Here is a 21,182-nt window from a genome sequence, read left to right as displayed (position 1 = left end):
GGCTTGGCTGCTCCACATCCCATGATTTTCAGGACTCCCAGATTGTCATCCCCTGTAAAGTCCATCTTGGTGGCGGCTCACAAATCCTCCACCAGAAATGTGTATCGTAATAAATGGAGACATTTTTCTATATGGGCTAATCATTGAGCTTTGGACCCTTTCACGGCTCCTCTTTCAAAGGTCTAAGAGTTTTGGCCAGCATCTACCATCAGGGTGCTAGTTCTTCCACAGTTAAGGTGCAGCTAGCAGCTATCTCTAATTTTCATGTGGGGATGAATGTCTTTCCTGCCTTCTTCCAAACTGTGTAAAACATTCCTTAAAGGGACCTTTCTACTTAGACCTCCGGTTAAGGACCCTATGCCTCCGTGGGATCTTACCTTAGTGTTACAGGCATTGGTTTCTGCACCCTTCAAACTGGCAGCATCAGTTAATTTTCAGTTTTTGACATGGAAAACTGCATTCTTGGTGGCCAGTACCTCAGTCAGAAGTGTGTCGAGCTTCAGGCTCTTTCTATTAAGGTGCCCTACATGATCTTTCACAAGGATAGTGCGTTGTTGTGTACTAACCCATCCTTTCTTCCTAAGGTGGCTTTGGAAGCCAATATTAACCAAATGAAAATTTACCAGTTTTCTTCCCCAGTTCCCGAAACAAAGGGGAGTACAAGTTGCATCTGCTTGATGTTCATAGGCAACTGAGATTTTACTTGCATACGACAAAGTCCTTCCGCAAATCTGATCAGTTATTCATGTCTTATGCTAAACCCTTTTTAGGCAAGCCAGTTTTCAAGGTAACAATTGCTCAATGGATTTCCTTGTGCATTGCTCGAGCCTATGAGGTGAAAGGTAAGTCCTTGCCAGGACATGTGAAGGTACACTCCACCCAATCTATGTCTACGTCAGCTGCCTTCTGGTCTAGGGTGTGTCGGGATGATATCTGCTCTGCAGCTACTTGGTCCTTATCTCATACTTTCATTTCTCATTACAGGTTGGATATTGTGTCTCGAAATAGAGCATCCTTTGGTTCTGTGGTGTTCCGTAATTTATTTTATTTATTTTGCATTTGTTAAGGGTCACCCAGGAGCTGATGGTAACTGGGGACTCTGTCCCACAGGTTGAAGATCAGATGAAGTAAACTACTTCAGATAAAAATGTTATGTACTCACCATAACGTTCCATCTGAGTAGTTGTACTTCATTTGTCTTCAGCCTTCCTCTCCTCCTTCCCACTGACCTTATCATGGATGCAGGCTGTGTTTTTGACCTTGTATAAAGTGTTTGGCCCTTGACTCTGTCCAGGTCAGGGAGTCTGATGGAGATCCTTGTTATGATAAGTTGATGTTGGGTCGGGTAGATGATAACTTTTAGGCAGCAAACTTGATCTGAAGGGAGACTGTGTACATTATGGGTAAGGGGGGAGTCTGGTGCTTGGATCCATAGCTGGAAAATGCAGCCATGATGGATCCGATGTGGATCCGAAACCCATAGGTTAAAGACAAATGAAGTACAACTACTCAGATGGAATGTTATGGTGAGTACATAACTTCTTTTTCTGTTCAATGTAAGTCCTTGACCTCATGCCCTCTAACTCATTCTGTCAGGGTAGTAGCATTATCTGGGGCTGTTTACAAAGGGGTGGAAGCTGCCACCTGGTCCTTGTGCACATCTTCACGTAACACTACAGGGATCGATGCCTTCTCAGCATCTAGGGCTACCTTCATGAGGACAGTCCTTTCTAGCCTCTTGGATAGTTCTGTAGCTCAATGTCCAGCCACCCTTGTGTCCCTTTCAGATCTGGGGATCTCCCGTTCATTGTAAATACTGCAACAATGATTTCAATCAGGACATAGTACAGTTGTGCCAGAACTTACCATAACAGTAGATGTCCGAATGATCACTGTTGCAGTATTCCTTTCCACCCTCCTTCCCCTATACATTCCTTTTCTATAATCTCACTGCCACTCTCTGTATCTCTTTTCTCTGTCCCCATACTGTAGACCATCTTAGAACAAAAGGGGACCTTCTTACCACTTCATGGGTTCTCTCTCCTAGCTGACTAATCTGTTACTCCTGAATCGTCAGGCTGCTGGCATGTAGATGGTCTGAGGAATTATGCTCATATGTTGCCCACCTGGATACCCCTTTGCTTTCAAGTTTAGGTCACACGTTAGGTATACGATCCTGGGAAGGTAAAGCTTTTCTACCCTGGCTGGATGTCAGTGGTGATAACTGCAATAGTGTTCAACAAGACATCTACTAAGTTCTTACACAGCTTTGCTTTCTCTGTAGTGGCACTGGTACCAGTGAAGGTACGGAGTTATCAGACTCATTGGGGACATCCATTCAAACCTGTTTCAAGTACTATTGCAGTGTATGTAGCCTTGATTTTCTTGAAGTGTAGAGGAGGAGGGGATGCCCTCTGTCTACTTCTTGAGAGATTCTGCAGGTTAGATGTTAGGTTTGCATTGCATAACTTCTAACATTATGCTTGCTGTTCTTTATTGGATTTTTGAACATTCACAGTTGCTAAACAGGACTTGCTGTTACGTAGCTGCCTATAAATTTACAGGATGGCTGTCAAACCATTGGTTAGCTCTGTTAAGATGCTGTCTACTTGCAGTCTTTTAATGTCTCCTGCTTGTTTTAGGGCGGGGTTGCCCTAAAATTTCTGTGCTGCAAACCAGACAAGTGATTTTACTTTTGTCTCTTCAGACTGTCTTTTATTTCAGCCTTTATTGGTCTATTCTCTTCTTTAATCCTTGCCAGTTTCCTTCTTTTAGGTGACTGCTTCATAGGCTTGCAGTAAAGACCGTTCTTTATTGCATTACATGTAAAGTTGTTTAGTTAGATAGCGACAGTAACCCTTGCTCTTTATGAACTAGAGTTGTTAGGTTCAAACAATTGCTCTGGTCTGTCTGCTCTGAGGAGTGATATTTCATAATTTTGCTTCATGTAACTGATCATACTGCATTCACTTTGATCATCGTTTCATTACTGGTTATGAAATGAAGGCTGTAGGATCATTTCTTTTATGGTGATCCAGCAACACTGACAGGAGACACTTTGTCAACGAAAGCATAAGTATTATCATAGAAAATTGGAAATCGCTCAGCATGCCCTCTTCAAGTAGTTTGCAGTCTGTGAAGGTCTGAAAAGTAAGTATTCACTTAACTGATCTTTGTGTAGTTTCCTAAGTGTCTGCCTAATCTCAGTGCTTAAGTAGAAATGTTTTATATTCAACAAATGGATATAAAATATAGAGTGTTGGTTTCTTTTATCTGAAAATCTGTGCATTTACCAAGCAGTAGACTATATATTTATCAAATGTATTTCTTAAATATTATTGTAGAACCACAGAACTGTCCTATTTTTTTTTCTTTTTCTCAACTGTTTTTAGGCTTAATAAGCCGTGCATTACCCAGAGGTAGTCCGCATTCTTCAGAACAAAAAGAAAGACCAGTTCCATCAGGTTCTATAATGCAAGGTAAATGTAGATACATATTTTAATACACTGTGTTCTATTCTAAGTTAACTTGTATGTATTTGATTATGATATTAGAGGTTTAGGTGATTTATTACACACTTGAGAAATGTTTGTTTTTTGAATCTGGTTAGGTCTGATTCAGGAATTTTTATTTGGAGGAGTTCTACAGTGGTTGAGTGTCTGAAATACAGGCATGGTGAATTAATAGTCATTAAACTGGTCATAGTGCCTTCCTCCTTTTATCTCCTGTATCTTTGCAAGTCAATTAGCTCAACTAATACTACAACTAGGGACTTAAATCTCCAACAGTATGTAAATAAAATGTGCTGGAGAAAGAAATTTATTCCCAACACCTGCCTGACTTCTGGAACTGTCTTCCTGTGCAAGTTAAAGTGACACCCTAACTTTCTTTAGATTAAATCTGAATGATTGGATGTGTACTCATAAATTTACTCCAGGACTGACCTGTTTTCCCTTCGGGGGAGGCAGGGGGGAGAGTAAGGCATGAGGATAGGTATTGGCAAGGTGTAAATAGTCTTGTGACTCAATTGCCTTGAATTTCCTAATACTTTAGTACTGTACTGAGTTAATGTATTTGGACTGCTAGGTATAAATTTTGGGGCTTCCTATTGACATGTCCCACACCCACATCCCCTGAAATTGTATGTACAGACTCTGATTACCATACCTTAGAAAAAAGGGAATATTCCAAAAAATGGTCATCTTGGACCTAGCATATGTAAGTCCATATTTCAGCTATTCACTCACCGTGTTTTGAAAGTCACTGTAGCAGGTCCCAGCATTTTAGGTGGTTACCAAATTTGGGTTCAGAAGAGTAAATTAGCACAATACAGGCTGCATAAAAATTACTGCATTGATGTGTTTCATCTTCCAAAAATCTTTTAAGTCCTGCTCCTCAGGAATTTAGGACACCATTACCACATATGCCATTTAAACATTTTGCATGAAGAGGTTGCCTATAACTTAACTTGTTGGGCATATGTGGGATGTAGTACTTGGGGCTGTCCTTGACCCAGATGTTATTCATGTTTCACTGTTGCAGTCATTACATTTGGGTTATCTGCTTGCAGTAGCCCTCAGTTGGCCTGATTAACAAAGTCTTGGGTCCTACGTCGGTTGCTGTCCCTTCTTCCGTGATGTCAGGTCGTCAGGGGTATAAAACATGCAGCCGACATCATTACATCAGTATTTCTTGCCATGAGGTGCCCAAAGCAGAAGCCGTTCGCAAGTGCCCGTCGCCGACACTTGAAATTTACGTTTTCGAGTTTCAGAACCGAAGTCTTCAACTAAAAGCCAAGTACCGTGTTGAGGAAACATTTTTCTTGCTCTAATCCGATGTCAGTAAAAGTAAATACATTTCTTGCGGAAAGCAAATACCTCATAAAGATTTTCATTCGTACTGTATTCCTTGCCTAGGCCATGACCACGACGTACCTCACTGTCGGTTTTGTGCCTTATTTAAACCACAAACTATCCATCATCTGTATATTTGTGCTTCTAAATATTTTGGTGCTCAGTTCAATTATCCTGATACGTCTTCGATAAGCCTTCCAACTACTGACATTCCAAAAAAACAGAAGGATAAAGACAGGCTGCCCAGTTTGCCGGTACTCAGTGAGGTGCTTTCGCAGCCCCTGATACCCGCTACTTCAGATTCGCAGGCCTCTGCTGAGACCCATTCGGAGTCCGGCATGCCGCGAGATGCTTCAACTGTGGAACCTGTGGATGTCTCTACCTTGGATGGGTCCGGAGCCGCTGTGCAGGCACTGGCTTTTGAGGGTGTATTCAGGCCTACTGACTTGCACATTAAACCGGCGCCATTGTTTTCTTCAAGGCCTAAAACTCAAACCATGCCTACAAAACTGACGCCCGGACTGCATGGTCAGGCCTCTATGCCTAAAAAACAAATGATAAGAATGGCTGAAGACCTTATTACGTTAATCAGGGGAAGCCAGCCTTCCCCCTCTGAGAGACCTAGGATGGAGTTTGCTTATGATCCTTCTGAAATTTCTGATGTAATGTGATCCTGTCTCGCCTACATTCAATACTGATGGGCTCGGAGCCGAGAATCGGCTCCGACTCTGCCGTTATAACTAGCATGAAGTCTCTCATTGGCTGGGCCAACCCCTTATCCCAGGATGCACTACACCCAAACCCCCAGATCTCGTTTGCCGCTCCTGGAGTATCGACGTGGTCTCAACTTGGCTGTGGCTAAGTACCCTACTTTTTAATCTTGTTCTTCATTGCGTTTCTCTGTTGGAGAAATTTCCTCAAAAGTTATTTTTATAGCTACTTGTTCGGTAATTGTGTGTGACTGGGTTTGTGCTTTTTTGTGTAGTGATCCTTTATTTGGCAGGCTAGGCCCATTTAAGTTAGCGGGCCTTTGCCCTATCTGGTGTCCCGGCATTTAAGTTAGAGCCTTTCCCCTTTTTACCTCCTAGTGTGTTGTGGTTTGTCGGTGTGATGTCTTTCAAAGACAGAGCATAAGCCATCGGGCTTTAAAAAATGTGTAAAGTGCAGTTACAAAAGGTCTTTAACTGACGGGCATGCAATTTGTGTGTACTGCCTTGGCGCCAAACACTTGCAAGAATCTTGCAGTGTCTGTCACGCGTTCTCTTCTAGAGCGTTGCAGGAGAGAAAAAATAAACTTATCCTGAAGGGTTTAATTAAACCCTCCTTTGAGGAAGCTGTTCTTTCTCCCTCTGATAAGTCTCAGGCTAAGTCCAAGAAGTCGTCTCCGGCTCTGTCCTCCTCTTCAGAGCTGCCGGCTAAAAGATCCAAGTCTATGTCCCCTTCCTCGGCTCCACTGGTCTCTGAGCCGTTGGAATTGGGATCTAAAACTGTCTCCCTCCTCGGCTCCATTGCTATCGGAGCCGCTAGGTTCGGGGTTGACACTTGGGTCCACTTCTTCGGTTCCGATGGTGTCGGAACCGGTTTCTTCGGCCCCACGACCTTCGGCGCCGAAGGAGGTTTCAGTGTTTCTCGAACCTGCTTCGGCACTGATCCTCTTGGAGCCGTTCTTCTAGTTGTGTTTCGGAACCGATTGACAAGGTTTCTCGACCCCCTTCTGTTTCCTCCAGGTCCTCCAGGTTATCTGATTCGGACGTAGATAGGGTGGTCCAGAGGCTCCTCCAGTCACCAGTGCTATCTAAATTATTTTTGGCTCCAGCCCAATCTGCTCCGGAGCCCACCATGGTATCAGTTCCATTCATTCCTCCTCCGATGACCTTGGTGTCATCGGAGTCGGAGAGTGCTGAGTTGAGTGACGTCCTGGGGTCGGCTCCGAGACCTCCCGTCAGTTTGTCTGTTCTGACCTTGGCTCCAACCTTGTCTATTCCTTTGACAGGTTTCAGCACTCATGTGTCCTCTGTTGGGCCCGACGGTGATACATCTGGGCCACTGACTTTGGCTCTGAGTCTCCCCCTTGGTGCTTCGGCTAGGGGAACCTCGACTCCGGTCATGGTCTCGAAGATGGGCTCTTCTTCTGATTCGGGAGGACCCGCCTTCGAGGCTATGAGGAGTGCGCTGGCCATGTCCTTGGTGACTTTACCCGAATCGGCCTCTCCTTCCCTGGACACTGCGACTGGGGTCTCTGGCGCCCCCCTATCTCTAGACAGCAGAGCTCCTAGGCCTGAGGATACCTCCATGTGTGGTCCCCTGCTTTCTGAAGGCCCTTCAGAGTCCGTGCCTGAAGAGCCTTCCGGAAAAAAGTTGTGTAAGAGGAAGCACATAGACTCCGAGGATGAGTCTGTCACCTCTGACACAGACCTCGATGATGCAGAGGGGTCCCCTAAGTCGTCCTCAGATGATGTCTCATTCTCCGATATCCTGGAGATCTTGAGACAGCGAGGCGACTGGCCATCCAAAAACCCTTCTGAGGAGGAATCGGTCTTCCTCAAGGCCTTCGGAGCTCAGCCCTCCGCCTCTTGGGTGTCTCCACCCTTCGATGAATTGCTGGATCTTATTTGTCGAAGGGTGTGGGAACACCCTGACTCTGTGGAGCCCGTCCCTAGCCACCCCAATAAATTCTTATCAGCACCACCGGGCAAGGAATTTTTGACCAAGGGAGTACCTGTGGATGCCATGGTGGTGGCATCTGCCACCCAGCAGGATGTGGCAGAGGCTTCTTCTTCCATCCATCCTCCTAATAAGGAGTCTAGGAGCATGGATAGGTATGGGAAGCGTACCCTGTCCTCAGCGACCTTTACCTTACGGTTGCTGAATTATTTGTGTCATTTTATGCGGCTCCAAAGGGATCTCATAAAGGAGTTGGGAGATACCCTGGCGGGTAATGTAACTGAGGCGTTGGCTCAGTCTGTTAACGCCCAGCTGTCTACCCTTTCTTCCATTGTGAACTCGTCCATGAGGCTCATATCTTATGCAGCTGAAGGGGCGGGTAGAGCAGCGAGTTCAGGTGTGGCCCTCAGGAGGCAAGCCTGGATGCACTTGTGTCATTTTGCGGAGGCTTTCAAGTCTTCTTTCACAGACGCCCTATTCGACGGGTCCTCCCTTTTTGGACTCAAGGTGAAGGACACCCTCACTAGATGCAAGCAGGAGGGTAAGACTTTGTCTGCCATTGGGGCCCGTTTTTCTCCTCCCACTAGGCCTTATCCCAAGGCTCAGAGGGGGGGGGGAGAAATGTGGTTCAGGAAATCTCAAAAGTCTTCCCCTGCTCATCAGAGAGAACCCCCCTCCAGAGGCAGAGGAGGGGGAAATTACTCCGGAAGACGTCGCCCCATAGGCGGCAGAGGCCCCCGCAACACAGAAGACCGCGAATCCTTTCGTGGTTCCTCCTCCCAGCGTCCCTGAGGGATTTACCCGACTGTGTGTCTCCAGAGCCAGTCGGGGGTCGCTTTTCGAAGCATCTTCAGGCCTGGGAGTCCATCACTCAGGACCGTTCTCCCTCGCCTTCAAAAAGAATCCCGGACGTTCCACTCAGTCAGCGGGATCAAGCAGCACTAGAAATTTCAAAGCTGCTAAGAAAAGGAGCCATCCAACCAGTCCCCGCAGAACAGATCGGATCAGGAACTTGCTCAAAATTATTTTTGGTGCCGAAAAGAACAGGGGACTTGAGACCCATTCTGGATCTCAGCCGTCTAAACCACTTTGTAAAAAAAAGTCCAAGTTCCGAATGGTCATGTTACAATCCATTCTCCCCTTGCTGAAGGAAGGAGTATGGATGTGCTCCATAGACCTCAAGGATGCCTATTATCACATCAAGATAAATGAGGCCTCCAGGCATCATTTGCGCTTCTGGCTGGGGGCCAGTCGTTTTCAGTTCTGGGCCCTGCCCTTTGGTCTTACCACAGCCCCCAGGGTGTTCACCAAGTGTTTGGCAGTGGTGATGGCTCACCTGAGACGTCTAGGATTCCAGGTGTTTCCTTATCTGGACGACTGGCTCCTCACCGCCCCCACCAAGCATCTACTTCTAGCCATGAGAACTACCTTCAAATTGGGACATCTGTTAGGAATTACCTTCAATTGGGCAAAATCTGTATTACTGCCATCACAGCGTGTTGCCTTTATCGGTGCAGAGCTAGACTCTGTAGAGATGTGAGCATTCTTACCCATAGACAGAATAAGTGTTGCAGGCTCAAGTCCTAGATTTGCTGCCTCTAAGAAAGGCCCAAGCCAGGATGGTTCTGCAGTTATTAGGAACGATGGAGGCTACCATCCTTTTAGTCCCTCTTGCGAGGTTACACATGAGAATAGTTCAATGGCTACTTTCGACCTAGTGGTCATATCAGGATCTGCCCTTGTCCCATCCTATTTTCTTAACGGAGACATGCCGACAAGATCTTCGTTGGTGGCTTCTCCCCTCCAATCTGAATCAAGGAAGGTCATTCATTCCTCCGTTGCCACGGTAACCACGGACGCTTCCCAGATAGGGTGAGGGGGACATTACCTGGGCAGGACGGTTCAAGGTACGTGGCAAAATCACGAGACTCACTTGCATATCAATGTTCTGGAGATGAGGGTGGTGCTTCTAGCGTTGCAGGCACTCCACAGCTTTCTTCCCCAGGGGACTATTGCAATTCTCTCCGACAACATGTAGGTTGTCTGGTATCTGAACAAACAAGGGGGAACCAAGTCTTACCCCCTTTGCAGGGAAGCCATGAGAGTGTGGAACTTGGGCGATCGCTTCCCAGCATTTTCTAGTTACAGTGCACATTCCGGGGAAGTCCAACGTGATAGCAGACAGACTGAGCAGAGCAATTCTGATGCCTCACGAGTGGTCCCTGAACGACCGGGTGGCGAATCAGATATTCTCCAGGTGGGGTCTTCCTTGCTGCGACCTCTTTGCCAGTCCTGTCAATGCAAAGTGTAGCAATTATTTCACTCTGATCCCTCCTCAGGGGGAGTCGTCCAGGGATGCTCTAGTCTACAGTTGGCCCTTCGGTCTGCTCTACGCCTTCCCTCCGATCCCTCTATTGCCAAGGGTGATCCAGAAGGCAATCTGCTTGGGAAGCAACATGATTTTGATCGCACCACACTGGTCCCGTCAAGTTTGGTTCCCCTTCCTTCGGAAATATGTGGTGGGTGGTCCGTAGATTCTGGACCCAGCTCCAGACCTTTTGACCCGTCAGTCGGGGCAGCTCCATCCATCCCTCTGAACTCTCAGACTCACTGCTTGGCTACTCTACTTCCCTCCTTAGTCAGACAGCATACCCTAACCCCGGAAGTAGTACAGATTCTGGCCTCTTCTCATAAGTCTTCTACTAGGAAGATTTACTCTAGAAATGGAAGAGATTTGCTGTCTGGGCCGAGCAGCGTCATTTCGACCCCCTCACAGCCCCAGTGTCAGCGGTGCTAGACTTCTTGGCGACCCTTTTCAGACAAGGGTCCGCTGTCTCTACTGTTAAGGTTCAGTTGACAGTGATCTCCAATTATCACGTTGCTCATGAGCCTTCCCTCATGGGTCATAAATTGTGCAAAGCCTTTCTGAAAGGAGCCTGGTTAATTCGCCCCCCGGTCTCGCAACCTGTTCTACCTTGGGACTTAAATATGGTACTCGGAACTTTGACGTCCCCTTCCTTCGAGCCTGCAGCTTCTTCCGAATTAAAATTCTTATGGAAGACTGCATTTTTGGTAGCCATTACTTCAGCCAGAAGGGTATCAGAGCTCCAAGCCCTTTCTTTTAGACCTCCTTATTTGATTTTTCACAAGGACAGAGTATCTCTAAGGTTGAATCCTTCCTTTCTCCCCAAAGTGTCTTCTGCCTTTTGTCTCCAACAGTCTATTGAGCTACCAGTCTTTTTTCCACCATTTTTTATTTTTTTTATTTTACATTTGTTGACCGGGCTAGTCCGACTGGATACATGTCCATTTTCAGTGGAGGCCCGGGGAGAAAAGCTCCAGTTACACAGCATAATTAATACATACAAAAACATAAAATAACATTTTGATATAACATTTATAGATTAAACATTTTAAAACAACATTTTGAAACATATAAAGAAAAAGTTAGGCAATGACATTAATATGGAATAATACCTCTTCAGTTAACAAAAATTGGAATAAGCCAGTGGAAAAATGGGTAGAAGAGTTAAAGATAAGAAGTAGTACACAGGAGAGAGAGTGCTATGAATAAGGAGGAGGGTTAGTTTAAGGAATGGTTAGATGTAGAGATTATGGTAGAGAATGATATTTTGTTGGTTGACAGAGAGAAAAATGGTTAGTCAGGGTTGGTACAAGAGCATAACCAGTGATTGGAGAAGAAAAGTTTTAGGTTAGTTTTAAATAGTGAGAGAGAGGTGAGGGTAGTGAGGTCATTTGGTAATTGATTCCATATTTTACCGACTGAGTTTGAGAATAAAGAATCACCTGCTAGGTTATTAGAGAAGGAAGTGTGTATCAACATTTTGTTGGCAGAGCGAAGATTCTTTAAGTTATTATATGGTCTTATAAGGGTAGAGAGAATTGGGGTATTATCAGGTTGGTGTAGGGCTTTGTAGGTGATTATAAGTTGGTTAAATTGTAGTAGGTGCGGTAATTCAAGCCACCCTAGCTGTTTTAGATTTGGACAGTGGTGGGTTCTGTAAGGAGAGTTGGTAGCAAATCTAGCAATATTATTGTATGATCTAGTAAGTTTAAGATTATTTTTGAAAAGGTTGGTATATATGGGGGAAGCATATAACAGGGTAGAGATTAAGTGGGTTCTAGCTATTGTGGCTCTGGCTACTGGTGTCAGGAAAGGTTTGATGCGATAAAGGGATCCAAGTTTTTTATTTGTAGATTTAATTGTGGAATTTATGTGAGTGTCAAACTTTAGTTGATTGTCAATAGTAATTCCAAGGAGTTTAGTGGTGGAGTCAGGAGAGATAACGGTACCATTGTTAGATGTAAGTGTGAAATGAAGAGGGGACGAAAGATGAGAGGGAGTAAAGATCAGTAATTTGGTATTTTTAGGGTTAAGGAGAAGACAGTGGTTGGAGAACCATTGTTCAATAGTTGAGAAGGCTTTTTGTGTGAGAGAATGAAGTTCAGTTTGGGATGAGGCAGAACAAATGATAGTAGAATCATCAGCATATTGGATACAGGTAGACAGTGGAATAGAGAGATGAAGGTCATTTATGAAAATGGAAAACAGTAGTGGACCTAAAATAGAGCCTTGTGGGACACCTAGAGAAGTAGGAAGAAGGTCGGAAAGATGGTTTTGCCAGAGAACTGCTTGTTTTCGGTTTTCAAGATAGGCTGTGAACCAGTTCATGGCAGGATTATCAAAGGAGAGGGACTTCAGTTGGTGGAGGAGAAGTTGATGATTAACCATGTCGAAGGCTTTGGATAGGTCTACGAAGAAAGCAGAGGATAGAGTATTATTATTATTATTACGATTTTTGTTGATACAGTTGGTAAAGGATAGTAAGGCTGTGGTGGTGCTATGAAATGGTCTAAAACCATGTTGACAGCTAGGAGCTGGTGGCGGAGTTGGTGGGTTATAAGTTGTTTATGGATACATTTCTCCATAATTTTAGCAAGTGGGGAGAGTAGAGCAATAGGACGAAAGTTAGAGAACTCAGTAGAGTCACCACCTTTGTGAAGAGGAATAATGTATGAGATTTTCCAGATTGATGGGATTAAACCTTCTTTTAAGGTTCTATTGATCAATATGGAGATTGGGTAGGCAATGGCTTTAGCTCCTATTTTGAGGTATTCGGCTGGTAGCTTGTCAGCTGAGGGGGTATTAGGTTTTAGTTTTTGAAGTAGGGAAGAGATATAGGAGGTGGGTATAGGCTCTAGGTGAAAAGGGGGAGGAGTAGCGCTTGGACTGGCAAATTAGAGGTATCTGGGTTTTGCTGATTTGCTAAATTTAGTATGGTAGTGGTAAAGAAAGAATTAAAGGCATTAGCTGTTTGCATTGGATAGTCACGGTTGGAGCCTAGTGGATTAGGCAATTCAACTCTGCCTGGGGATAGTAGTGTGTTAATAGTAGACCAGAATTTTTGTGGTTGTTGAAGAGATGATTGTTGTAGCTGTATATAAAAGTTCTTTTTGTCTTGTAGGATGGCTTTTTTGTTATATTTCTTTGTTGTTTAAAGGTTTGGTGAACGGTTATGTCCTTTGTGGAGCACCATTTAGCCCAAGATTTGTTTCTAATGTGGATTAGTTTCCTAGTGTGATAAGTGAGCCATGGAGCTGGTTTATTTTTCATTCTTATGGAACGCATTGGGGCATGTTGGTCTATGATTGCTAGGAAGGTAATATTAAAGTAGTTAACTGCTTCATCTATAGGGAGAGACTTAAGAGGAGACCAGTTACATTGTTTTAGTTTGGTTAGAAACAGTTCATGGTCAAGGTGTTTTTTGCTACAGATTGTTCTGACTGAAGAGGGGATATTTAAGCTTGTTTTGTGTCTGATAATATATTTCAGAGAGTGGTCACTAAGGTCATCTGGGAAGGGTACCTGTTGTATAGTTTTGTTGTGGACAGTTTGTTAGTATCCAGTCTAGGATGGTTTCTTTATTATTAAGTTTATTTGTTCTAGTTGGCGAGTTTATGGCTTGTGAGAAACCATGCAGGTTGATAAGGGAAGAAGGATTGGTGTAATTACATAAATTGCAATCAATATTAAAGTCACCTAGCAGAATTGTTTCTTGAGGGAGATTAGAAGAAAGCCAGCTTAGGAGGTCTTCTAATATAGTTAAAGTTTTGCCTGGAGGAAGGTAGGTGCAGATGATATAAACTGATTTATGGGGGTTAAGCTGTAGTTTAGAAATAATTATTTCTATTTTGTTAGCAGAAGGTAGGTTATAATTCATTTTGCTGATTTGTAGTCCTGTTTTTATAGATAATTGCAGCCCCTCCACCTTTTTTATTTAAACGGTCTTGTCGAATGATGCTATAACCTGGAGGGATTATTTCCATGTCTTTTATTGTGGGTTTAAGCCATGTTTCAGTTAAACAGAGGATATCGAATTTTTGACCATCCAGAAGGGCATGAACTTGTTATTTTGTTGCATATACTGCGTATGTTGAGATGGGCTATTAAGAGTGATTTGGAGGGTTTGGTAGAAGGTAGAGGGATCGTATGGTATATGTTGTAGTTAATGGGGTATGGGGTAGGGCTAGGGCCTGGGTTGGGGTGGATGTCTCCATCTTTTAACGAGTGGAGTAATATGAAATTGTAATATTGGGGAGTTTTACAATAGTTGTAAAGTACTTTTTTGTTGCTTAACATGGAGTATTTAATATGATTTAGTCGATGATATTTAGCTTGAAAGAAACTAGGCTTAAAGATGGCATTAAGGAAGGTTGTAGATAAAGCAGGAAATGGTGTTAGAGTTTGTTTTGAAGGGATGTTAAGAGGAGATAAGAGTGGTTGTTCGTAGTAGGTTATGAGGTAAGTTGTGGTAAGAGGGGTCAGGAGTAAGAGTGATGGAGAACATTGGTATCTGTGAGGCATAGTAGAAGGTATAGTATGTGTGTAGGGAGAAGGAGAGGAGTAGGGGTTATCTTTGGAAGATAGAGTAGGTGGGAAGGGAGGGGATTTATAATTAAGGGGAGTAGAGATATAGATATGGGGTGGGGCTAGGTGTGATTCAATGATTAGTAGTTGGTAAAGGGGGTGTGGTTAAGAGGGTATAAGGCTAGAGGTACTGGGGGCGGGTGGGAATTGGGGGCAAGGTAGGGGAGCAGAGTGAGCCCATAGGGCGAACGGAGCGGGAAGAGCAGAGTGGTCAGAAGAGGATGGAAAAACTATCGGTGAATGTTGAATAGCACAAAGGTAAGTGGAGGTGGACTAGGAATAGTGGGTAGGAATGGACTGAAGTAAAGTAGAGGGAGAGAACAAGAAAAGATTAGAATTTAAAGAGAATATGAGGGTAAGTGTAATAGAAGAAGATATTGGAGAAGTAGATATTGGTGGGGAAAGGGTGACATCTAGTGGACAAAAGCAGAAATGTACTTAAATATACCAGGGCTCACACAGGACTACGCTAGACTGAGGGGAGATGAGAGCAAGAGAAGTCAGGGGTCTGGGTAAGGAGGGAATGGAGATAGGGGAATAAAAGGGGTTAGCTGCTGTTTATCTAGGCTGGGAGCGAACAGAACACCTAGCAGGGCTTTTTGGGTAGTTTATTTCAAGGTTAGGCATCAAATAAACATACTTACTTGAATTCTTTTATTAGAAGCTTGCAGGCGGTAGCAGGGTTTGATAAAATTTCTTAGAGCAGTTGGCTGAGAATGCAGAAGAAAAATAGGTGTAGGATTGCACCCAGGCGAGAACACAAGGGTAAGTCCGGGTGAAAGCTAAAGAACAGAAGAAAAATGAGAAAATAGGTTATATTAAAGCAGTAAATAAGACTATATACTTAGAGCAGTAAGGATAAACAGATATTAGTAGTGCATTAAATTAAATAATTCACCTAAAGTAATAGTTGGAGTCAGACATAAACAATTATATTGAGTAGAACAGTACATATGTTTAGGCTACACAGAAAAATCAATTTGCTAGCCTTAAGTGGCGTAGGACACCCTTAGAATGAGCACTTCCACAGTAGAGAGCACTACCTGTAAATTATACAGTTTTAGGTTGTCGCCTTAACTAGTCTTGCTAATCCTTAAAGTGAGCATTTCCACAATGAAGGGCACTGCTTGTATATGCTACAAAATTCGGTTGCAGTTTGCAGACTGGATTAAGGGCAAAATTGAAGCATGAATGGATGCTCCATATTACATGTGTGTTCTACTGAATGGCGGTTAAAATCCTAATAATTACAGCTGTTAAAAAAAGCCGCAAAATACTTCCAAAGCCTTTAAGAAGCTAAAAGCATTATACGTACGCTCCGTTGTAAATAAAGGTTCTTTAAAGGGGCAGAGCAACATATACCAAAGGCAGCAGGAGCGAAACTTAATTAAGACAATAACAATGCCTCTAAGCATTAAATTTAAGTGAATTAGGGGTTGGTTCCATGGCATGCTAGTGTACATGGATTCGGAACAGCGCAGATGTTAAGCATTTGTACTTTTATGCAGAACCAAGTCTCTAAACATTACGCTGCAATTAGTCACGACAACTAAACTAAGCACAGTCGCAATAGAATAAACACTTATCAATCTCAAGCGAAAAGCAGATTTATGAGTTTAGATAGGTAGTTAGCTACGTTAAGGTAACGTACACATTCAGTACATCTAAGTAATATGTAACAGTAGCAGCAGTTTGCATTACAATGGCAGTCGGTTCGCTAACGTTAAATTATTACTATTCATAAGCATTTAAATCTGTAGAGTCGCTAGACACAGCTTGCGATACAAAGTATTAGACATACACCCAATAGTTAGCTTGTTAGACCAATTAAACCAAGTACAAACCTGATAACGTATATCTAGATATTGTAAGAAAAAGCGACTGCATTTAAACTTGTAGATTCGATAGACTCAGCTTGAGATACAAAGTACGGAGACATACGCCCAATAGTTAGTGTTATAGAGCAATTAAACAAAGTGTAAAGCTAATAGCGTATACCTAGATATTTTAAGAAAAAGCGATTGTATATGGAGTAAGCTGATCCTTGTACCACTACAATCAAGTATTGGCTAATCACTAAACATAAGCATTAATACAGCAAAATAAAAATAGATAACTTACTGTAGGTGTTGGCGCTCAGCCAAGGACACACAGCAGCCGAAAGGAGGGCAAGTTTGAAAATGGCGCCCAGAGGTTAGGAGGGACTTTAAAACCTCCGGGAAGAAGTTCAGGAGGGGGCGGGGGGCAGGGATAGTATGGTCAGGTACAGACTGGAAGGGGTGTTTTCAGGTAGACAGGAGTTAAGATATAGTAGTTACTAGTGGATGTATCAGCGTGGATATTAGATAGATTTGTTTGAGAAGTGGGGGGACACAAGGTTAATGGTGTGTAGTAGAAGATCGGAGAAGTTTAGGTTAGAAAAAAGAAGATAGGTGAAAGAAATGTAGGGCAGGTACCGAGATAGGTAGAGAGTGAAGGAGACTAAGACTTTACAGCGTAACACTCTATAAGATAATGCTAATGGATAAAGCAGTAATAAAAGATAGATATAAGGTGAAAAAAAGGGGAGAGAGCTAGTCAGTACAGTAGGAATGCGGGAAAAAAGAGCAGAGTGGTCAGAAGAGGATGGAAAAACTATCAGTGAATGTTGAATAGCACAAAGGCAAGTGGAGGTGGACTAGAAATAGTGGGTAGGAATGGACTGAAGCAAAGAAGAGGGAGAGAACAAGAAAAGATTAGAATTTAAAGAGAATATGAGGGTAAGTGTAATAGAAGAAGATATTGGAGAAGTAGATATTGGTGGGGAAAGGGTGACATGTAGTGGACAAAAGCAGAAATGTACTTAAATATACCAGGGCTCACACAGGACTACACTAGACTGAGGGGAGATGAGAGCAAGAGAAGTCAGGGGTCTGGGTAAGGAGGAAATGGAGATAGGGGAATAAAGGGGGTTAGCTGCTGTTTATCTAGGCTGGGAGCGAACAGAACACCTAGCAGGGCTTATTGGATAGTTTATTTCAAGGTTAGGCATCAAATAAACATACTTCCTTGAATTCTTTTATTAGAAGCTTGCAGGCGGTAGCAGGGTTTGATAAAATTTCTTAGAGCAGTTGGCTGAGAATGCAGAAGAAAAATAGGTGTAGGATTCAGTCTCCAATAAAGCGGAATACAGATTTCACCAGCTGGATGTGCATAGACAATTGAGGTTTTACTTGAATAGGACACAACAGGAGAGGAAATCAGACCAGTTTTCAGACAACAGACTTGGTATGGCAGTAACTAAGGCTACTATCGCTAAGTGGATCAGGGATTGCATCTCATTCATTTATGCATCGACCGGTAGGAATCTTCCTTTTCCAGTGAAGGCACATTCTACCAGAGCTATGGCAACTTCTGTGGCCTTTCATGCTAGGCTTTCCGTGGATGAGATATGTGCAGCGGCTACTTGGACTTCTCCAAGTACTTTTGTTTCTCATTACAAATTGGACGTGGTGTCTAGAGGTCAAGCTTCCTTTGGTTCCACAGTGCTCAGGAGTGTTTTCCTGTGAGCCTCCCAGGATTTAGGTGCTTGGGATGCTGTCCCATCAGTATTGAATGTAGGCGAGGTGGATCACATACATCTATCGTTATGGTAAGTACATAACTAAAAGTTTCCTCTGATGACCAGGAATTACCCTTATCTACCTGTGAGGACTCTATTCCCTCTGCCCCCCCCCCCCCCCCGAGGATCTCTCTTTTGGTGAAACCTTGCATACTCACAGGGAGCATTTTCGTTGGGAAAGTCAGGAATTCTGTGATTCTAAAAAGAGGCTTAGAAATTTCTTACTCCTGCCCCAGCACAGGCCTTCAGCTATACCTCCTGTACTAGACATTGTTGATGATGCCTTTTCTGTATCTAGCATGGCCCCTGACTCTACCTCCTGCTTCCAGAAAACATGATAGATATTACAGGGTTCCTGACTCTCACAAGTTCCTTTTCAAAAATCCTACTGCGGATCCTGAAACCGTTTCACAGGGACCCAAGGGCATTAAAGCTACTGCTGCCAAAAATCCTACCCCCTTTGATAGAGACTCCAGGGCACTGGTTAGATGGGGTAAGAAGGTATACACTTCTGCAACTTTGGACATTAGGGCCTTGAATTGCCAGTTTCATATGTTAAAGTATCAGCAGCATATTATTGGATTGCTTAAACAGAAAATGATGTTGATTCCTGATTGTGCTGAAAATAATGATTTACAGGATTTAATGCATTCTGCTGAACAAGTTGGTAAACATACATTGCAATGTGGTTTTGATTCACTAGAAGCATCTTGCAGGGCTGCGGTAACTGGGTCTGTATTTAGAAGGCATGCTTGGCTTAAGAAGCAATCCTTGCCAGATTATGTTAAAGCGAAATTACTGGATGCTCCCTTAAATCAGGACCGCCTGTTTGGCAACAAGGCAGAAGTAGTTCTTAAAAAGATGTAGGAAAGAGCTACATCTATGCAAACTGTTAAAGATTTTTTACAAGTACAACCTCCACGATATAGTAGGGATTGGCCTTCTAAGAATTGGTCCCTTCCTGCCTCTTCCAGACCTTCAGTCCAAACCCAGATCCAGCAGAGTGCCCAGGCTTCAGTCCCAGGGGATGCACAGGACTAAGCAGTGGAGGGCCTCCACTTCCAAATCTGGGAGTAATAAAACTCCCCCCTATGGTAAACTGTCTCAGTGACTTATTTTTAAAACTTCCATGCACTTTTCAACTGACTGCCCCTTTGGGGAGAAAGATTGCACTTCATGCAAAGAACTTGGGGACTCGTTACCCAGGACAAATAGGTTTTAAATATAGTGTTCCCAAGGATACAGATTTCACTTCCACACGATGTCCTTCAAGGATGCATCTGCAGTCATAACAAATGGGCTGTCCTGCCTCAGGCAGCCTTTCAGTCGGCCGGATTCCAAAGTCTGGCTCTGGCCTCGGCTGATGTCGCACTTCACCCGACGTCATAGCTGCTGGGGTATAAAGGCATCAGCCGACGCCATTTTCCCCAGTCTTTCTTGCCGCGCGGTGCCCGAAGCAGAAGCTGTTCGCAAGTGCCGGTCGGTCAGATCCAGAGATTTCAGCGTACCGAAGACTTTTAAAAAGCTAAGTACCCCGTTGGGGACTCTCTCTTGCCTCAGCCGATGTCAGACAAAGTAAATAATTGTTTAACTTGTGGGAAACAAATACCTCATAAGGATTTCCACTCTTACTGCCTTCCTTGCTTAGGCCCAGACCACGACGTATCAGCTTGTTTAGCCTGTGCTTCCTTCAACCGACGGACTCTTAGACGTTGGTCGGAGTTTGCTGAAGAGTTTTTTGGCTCCACTTTTGCATGTAAAATGCCGTCGGAGACTCCGACTACACATTTAGCTAAAAAACGCAAAGAAAAGGACCGACACTCGTGGCCCGCGGTTTCGGCTGAAACCGAGACCTCGGTTCTCCCTTCGGCCGAAAGCATGCCTCCGATAACCGAGGCCACACAGGCCATGGCTGAGTCGGCTACAGAAATTCCTGCTGAAGTAGCAGGCACACAAGAGTTGTCTGACACTATTCCGTTGGACATCTCTACTCCTGCACGTGGGGCAGCTAGACCCCCTGCTTCTATGTCTATCAAGGCCTTTTCCAGGGCTAAAGCAGCCAAACTTTCCAAGGCCTTACCTTCTAAAGCTCCCTCTCACAGGCCTACCTCAAGTTCCCAGATTCTCAGCCTTGCTGAGGACCTTATTTCTCTGATGAGGGGAACCCATCCTCACCCAGACAAGGCCTCACAACCCCCTCCTGAAAAGAGGCCTAGGACTGAACCCCCCGAACCTCTGTCCTCTGACTACTCCTCGGATGGTTCAGATGTTTCGGACCATCAGGAAGGCCCGTACTCTCCTTATGAGGATTCTGATGCAGAAGACTCCATTCCTTCTGCCTCTCCTCTAGAAGAATTTTCTTTTGGGGAAACCCTACACTCAATGAGGGAACACTTCCAATGGCAGGGTCAGGATTTTTCTGATTCTAGGAAAAGGCTAAGGACTTTTTTACACTTGCCACAGCATAGGCCTTTAGCCATTCCACCTGTACTTTCAGTTGTTGATGATGCATACAATGATGCCAGTACTGCCCCTGATTCTCTTCCCCCGGCCCCTGCAAAGCCTGACAGATACTACAGGGTCCCGGATTCTCACTACCACTTGTATAAGGCTCATGCTGCAGACCCAGAAACCATTTCTCAGGGCCCTAAAGGTGTTGCAGCTGCCACTGCCAAAAACCCACTACCATCTGAAAGAGAATCTAGAGCATTAGAGAGATGGGGTAAAAAGGTTTATACATCTTCTACTCTTTCTGCCAGGGCTTTAAATTGTCAATTCCACATGATACAGTACCAGGAATTTTTGTTAGATCAGCTGAATAAAAAACTGGCCTCTCCTGAACCATTAGACCGTAAGTCCCTTCAGGATTTGGTACACAATTCTCAGCAGGTCAGTAATCATTTCTTAAAATGTGGCTATGATGCACTGGAGGCTTCATTTAGATCAGCTATGACTGGAGCAGTGATTCGAAGGCATGCCTGGTTAAAAGAACAATCTTTACCAGACCATGTTAAGTCTAAACTCCTGGACGCCCCTATGGAGAAACAAAGTTTGTTTGGCTCCCCTGCACAGGAGGTTCTAAAGAAAGTGGAAGAAAAAGCAAAATCTGTCCAAA

General features: G+C 44.0%; 1 protein-coding gene across 1 annotated transcript in view; it reads left to right on the top strand.

Moving 5' to 3' along the window:
• The window catches only part of NCOR1 (nuclear receptor corepressor 1), a 4,682,182-nt gene that overhangs the window by 3,729,207 nt on the left and 931,793 nt on the right, over positions 1-21,182 (top strand). Inside the window, exon 29 of the mRNA XM_044054890.1 lies at positions 3,393-3,479. Within this exon, the coding sequence (XP_043910825.1) occupies positions 3,393-3,479 (87 nt within the window). The remainder of the gene's footprint in view (positions 1-3,392; positions 3,480-21,182) is intronic.

The sequence above is a fragment of the Protopterus annectens genome, chromosome 13.part0 (assembly GCF_019279795.1).
Source record: "Protopterus annectens isolate FY-2018-M chromosome 13.part0, PAN1.0, whole genome shotgun sequence".
Lineage (NCBI taxonomy): Eukaryota > Metazoa > Chordata > Ceratodontiformes > Protopteridae > Protopterus > Protopterus annectens.
This window is presented reverse-complemented; position numbering and strand designations above follow the sequence as displayed.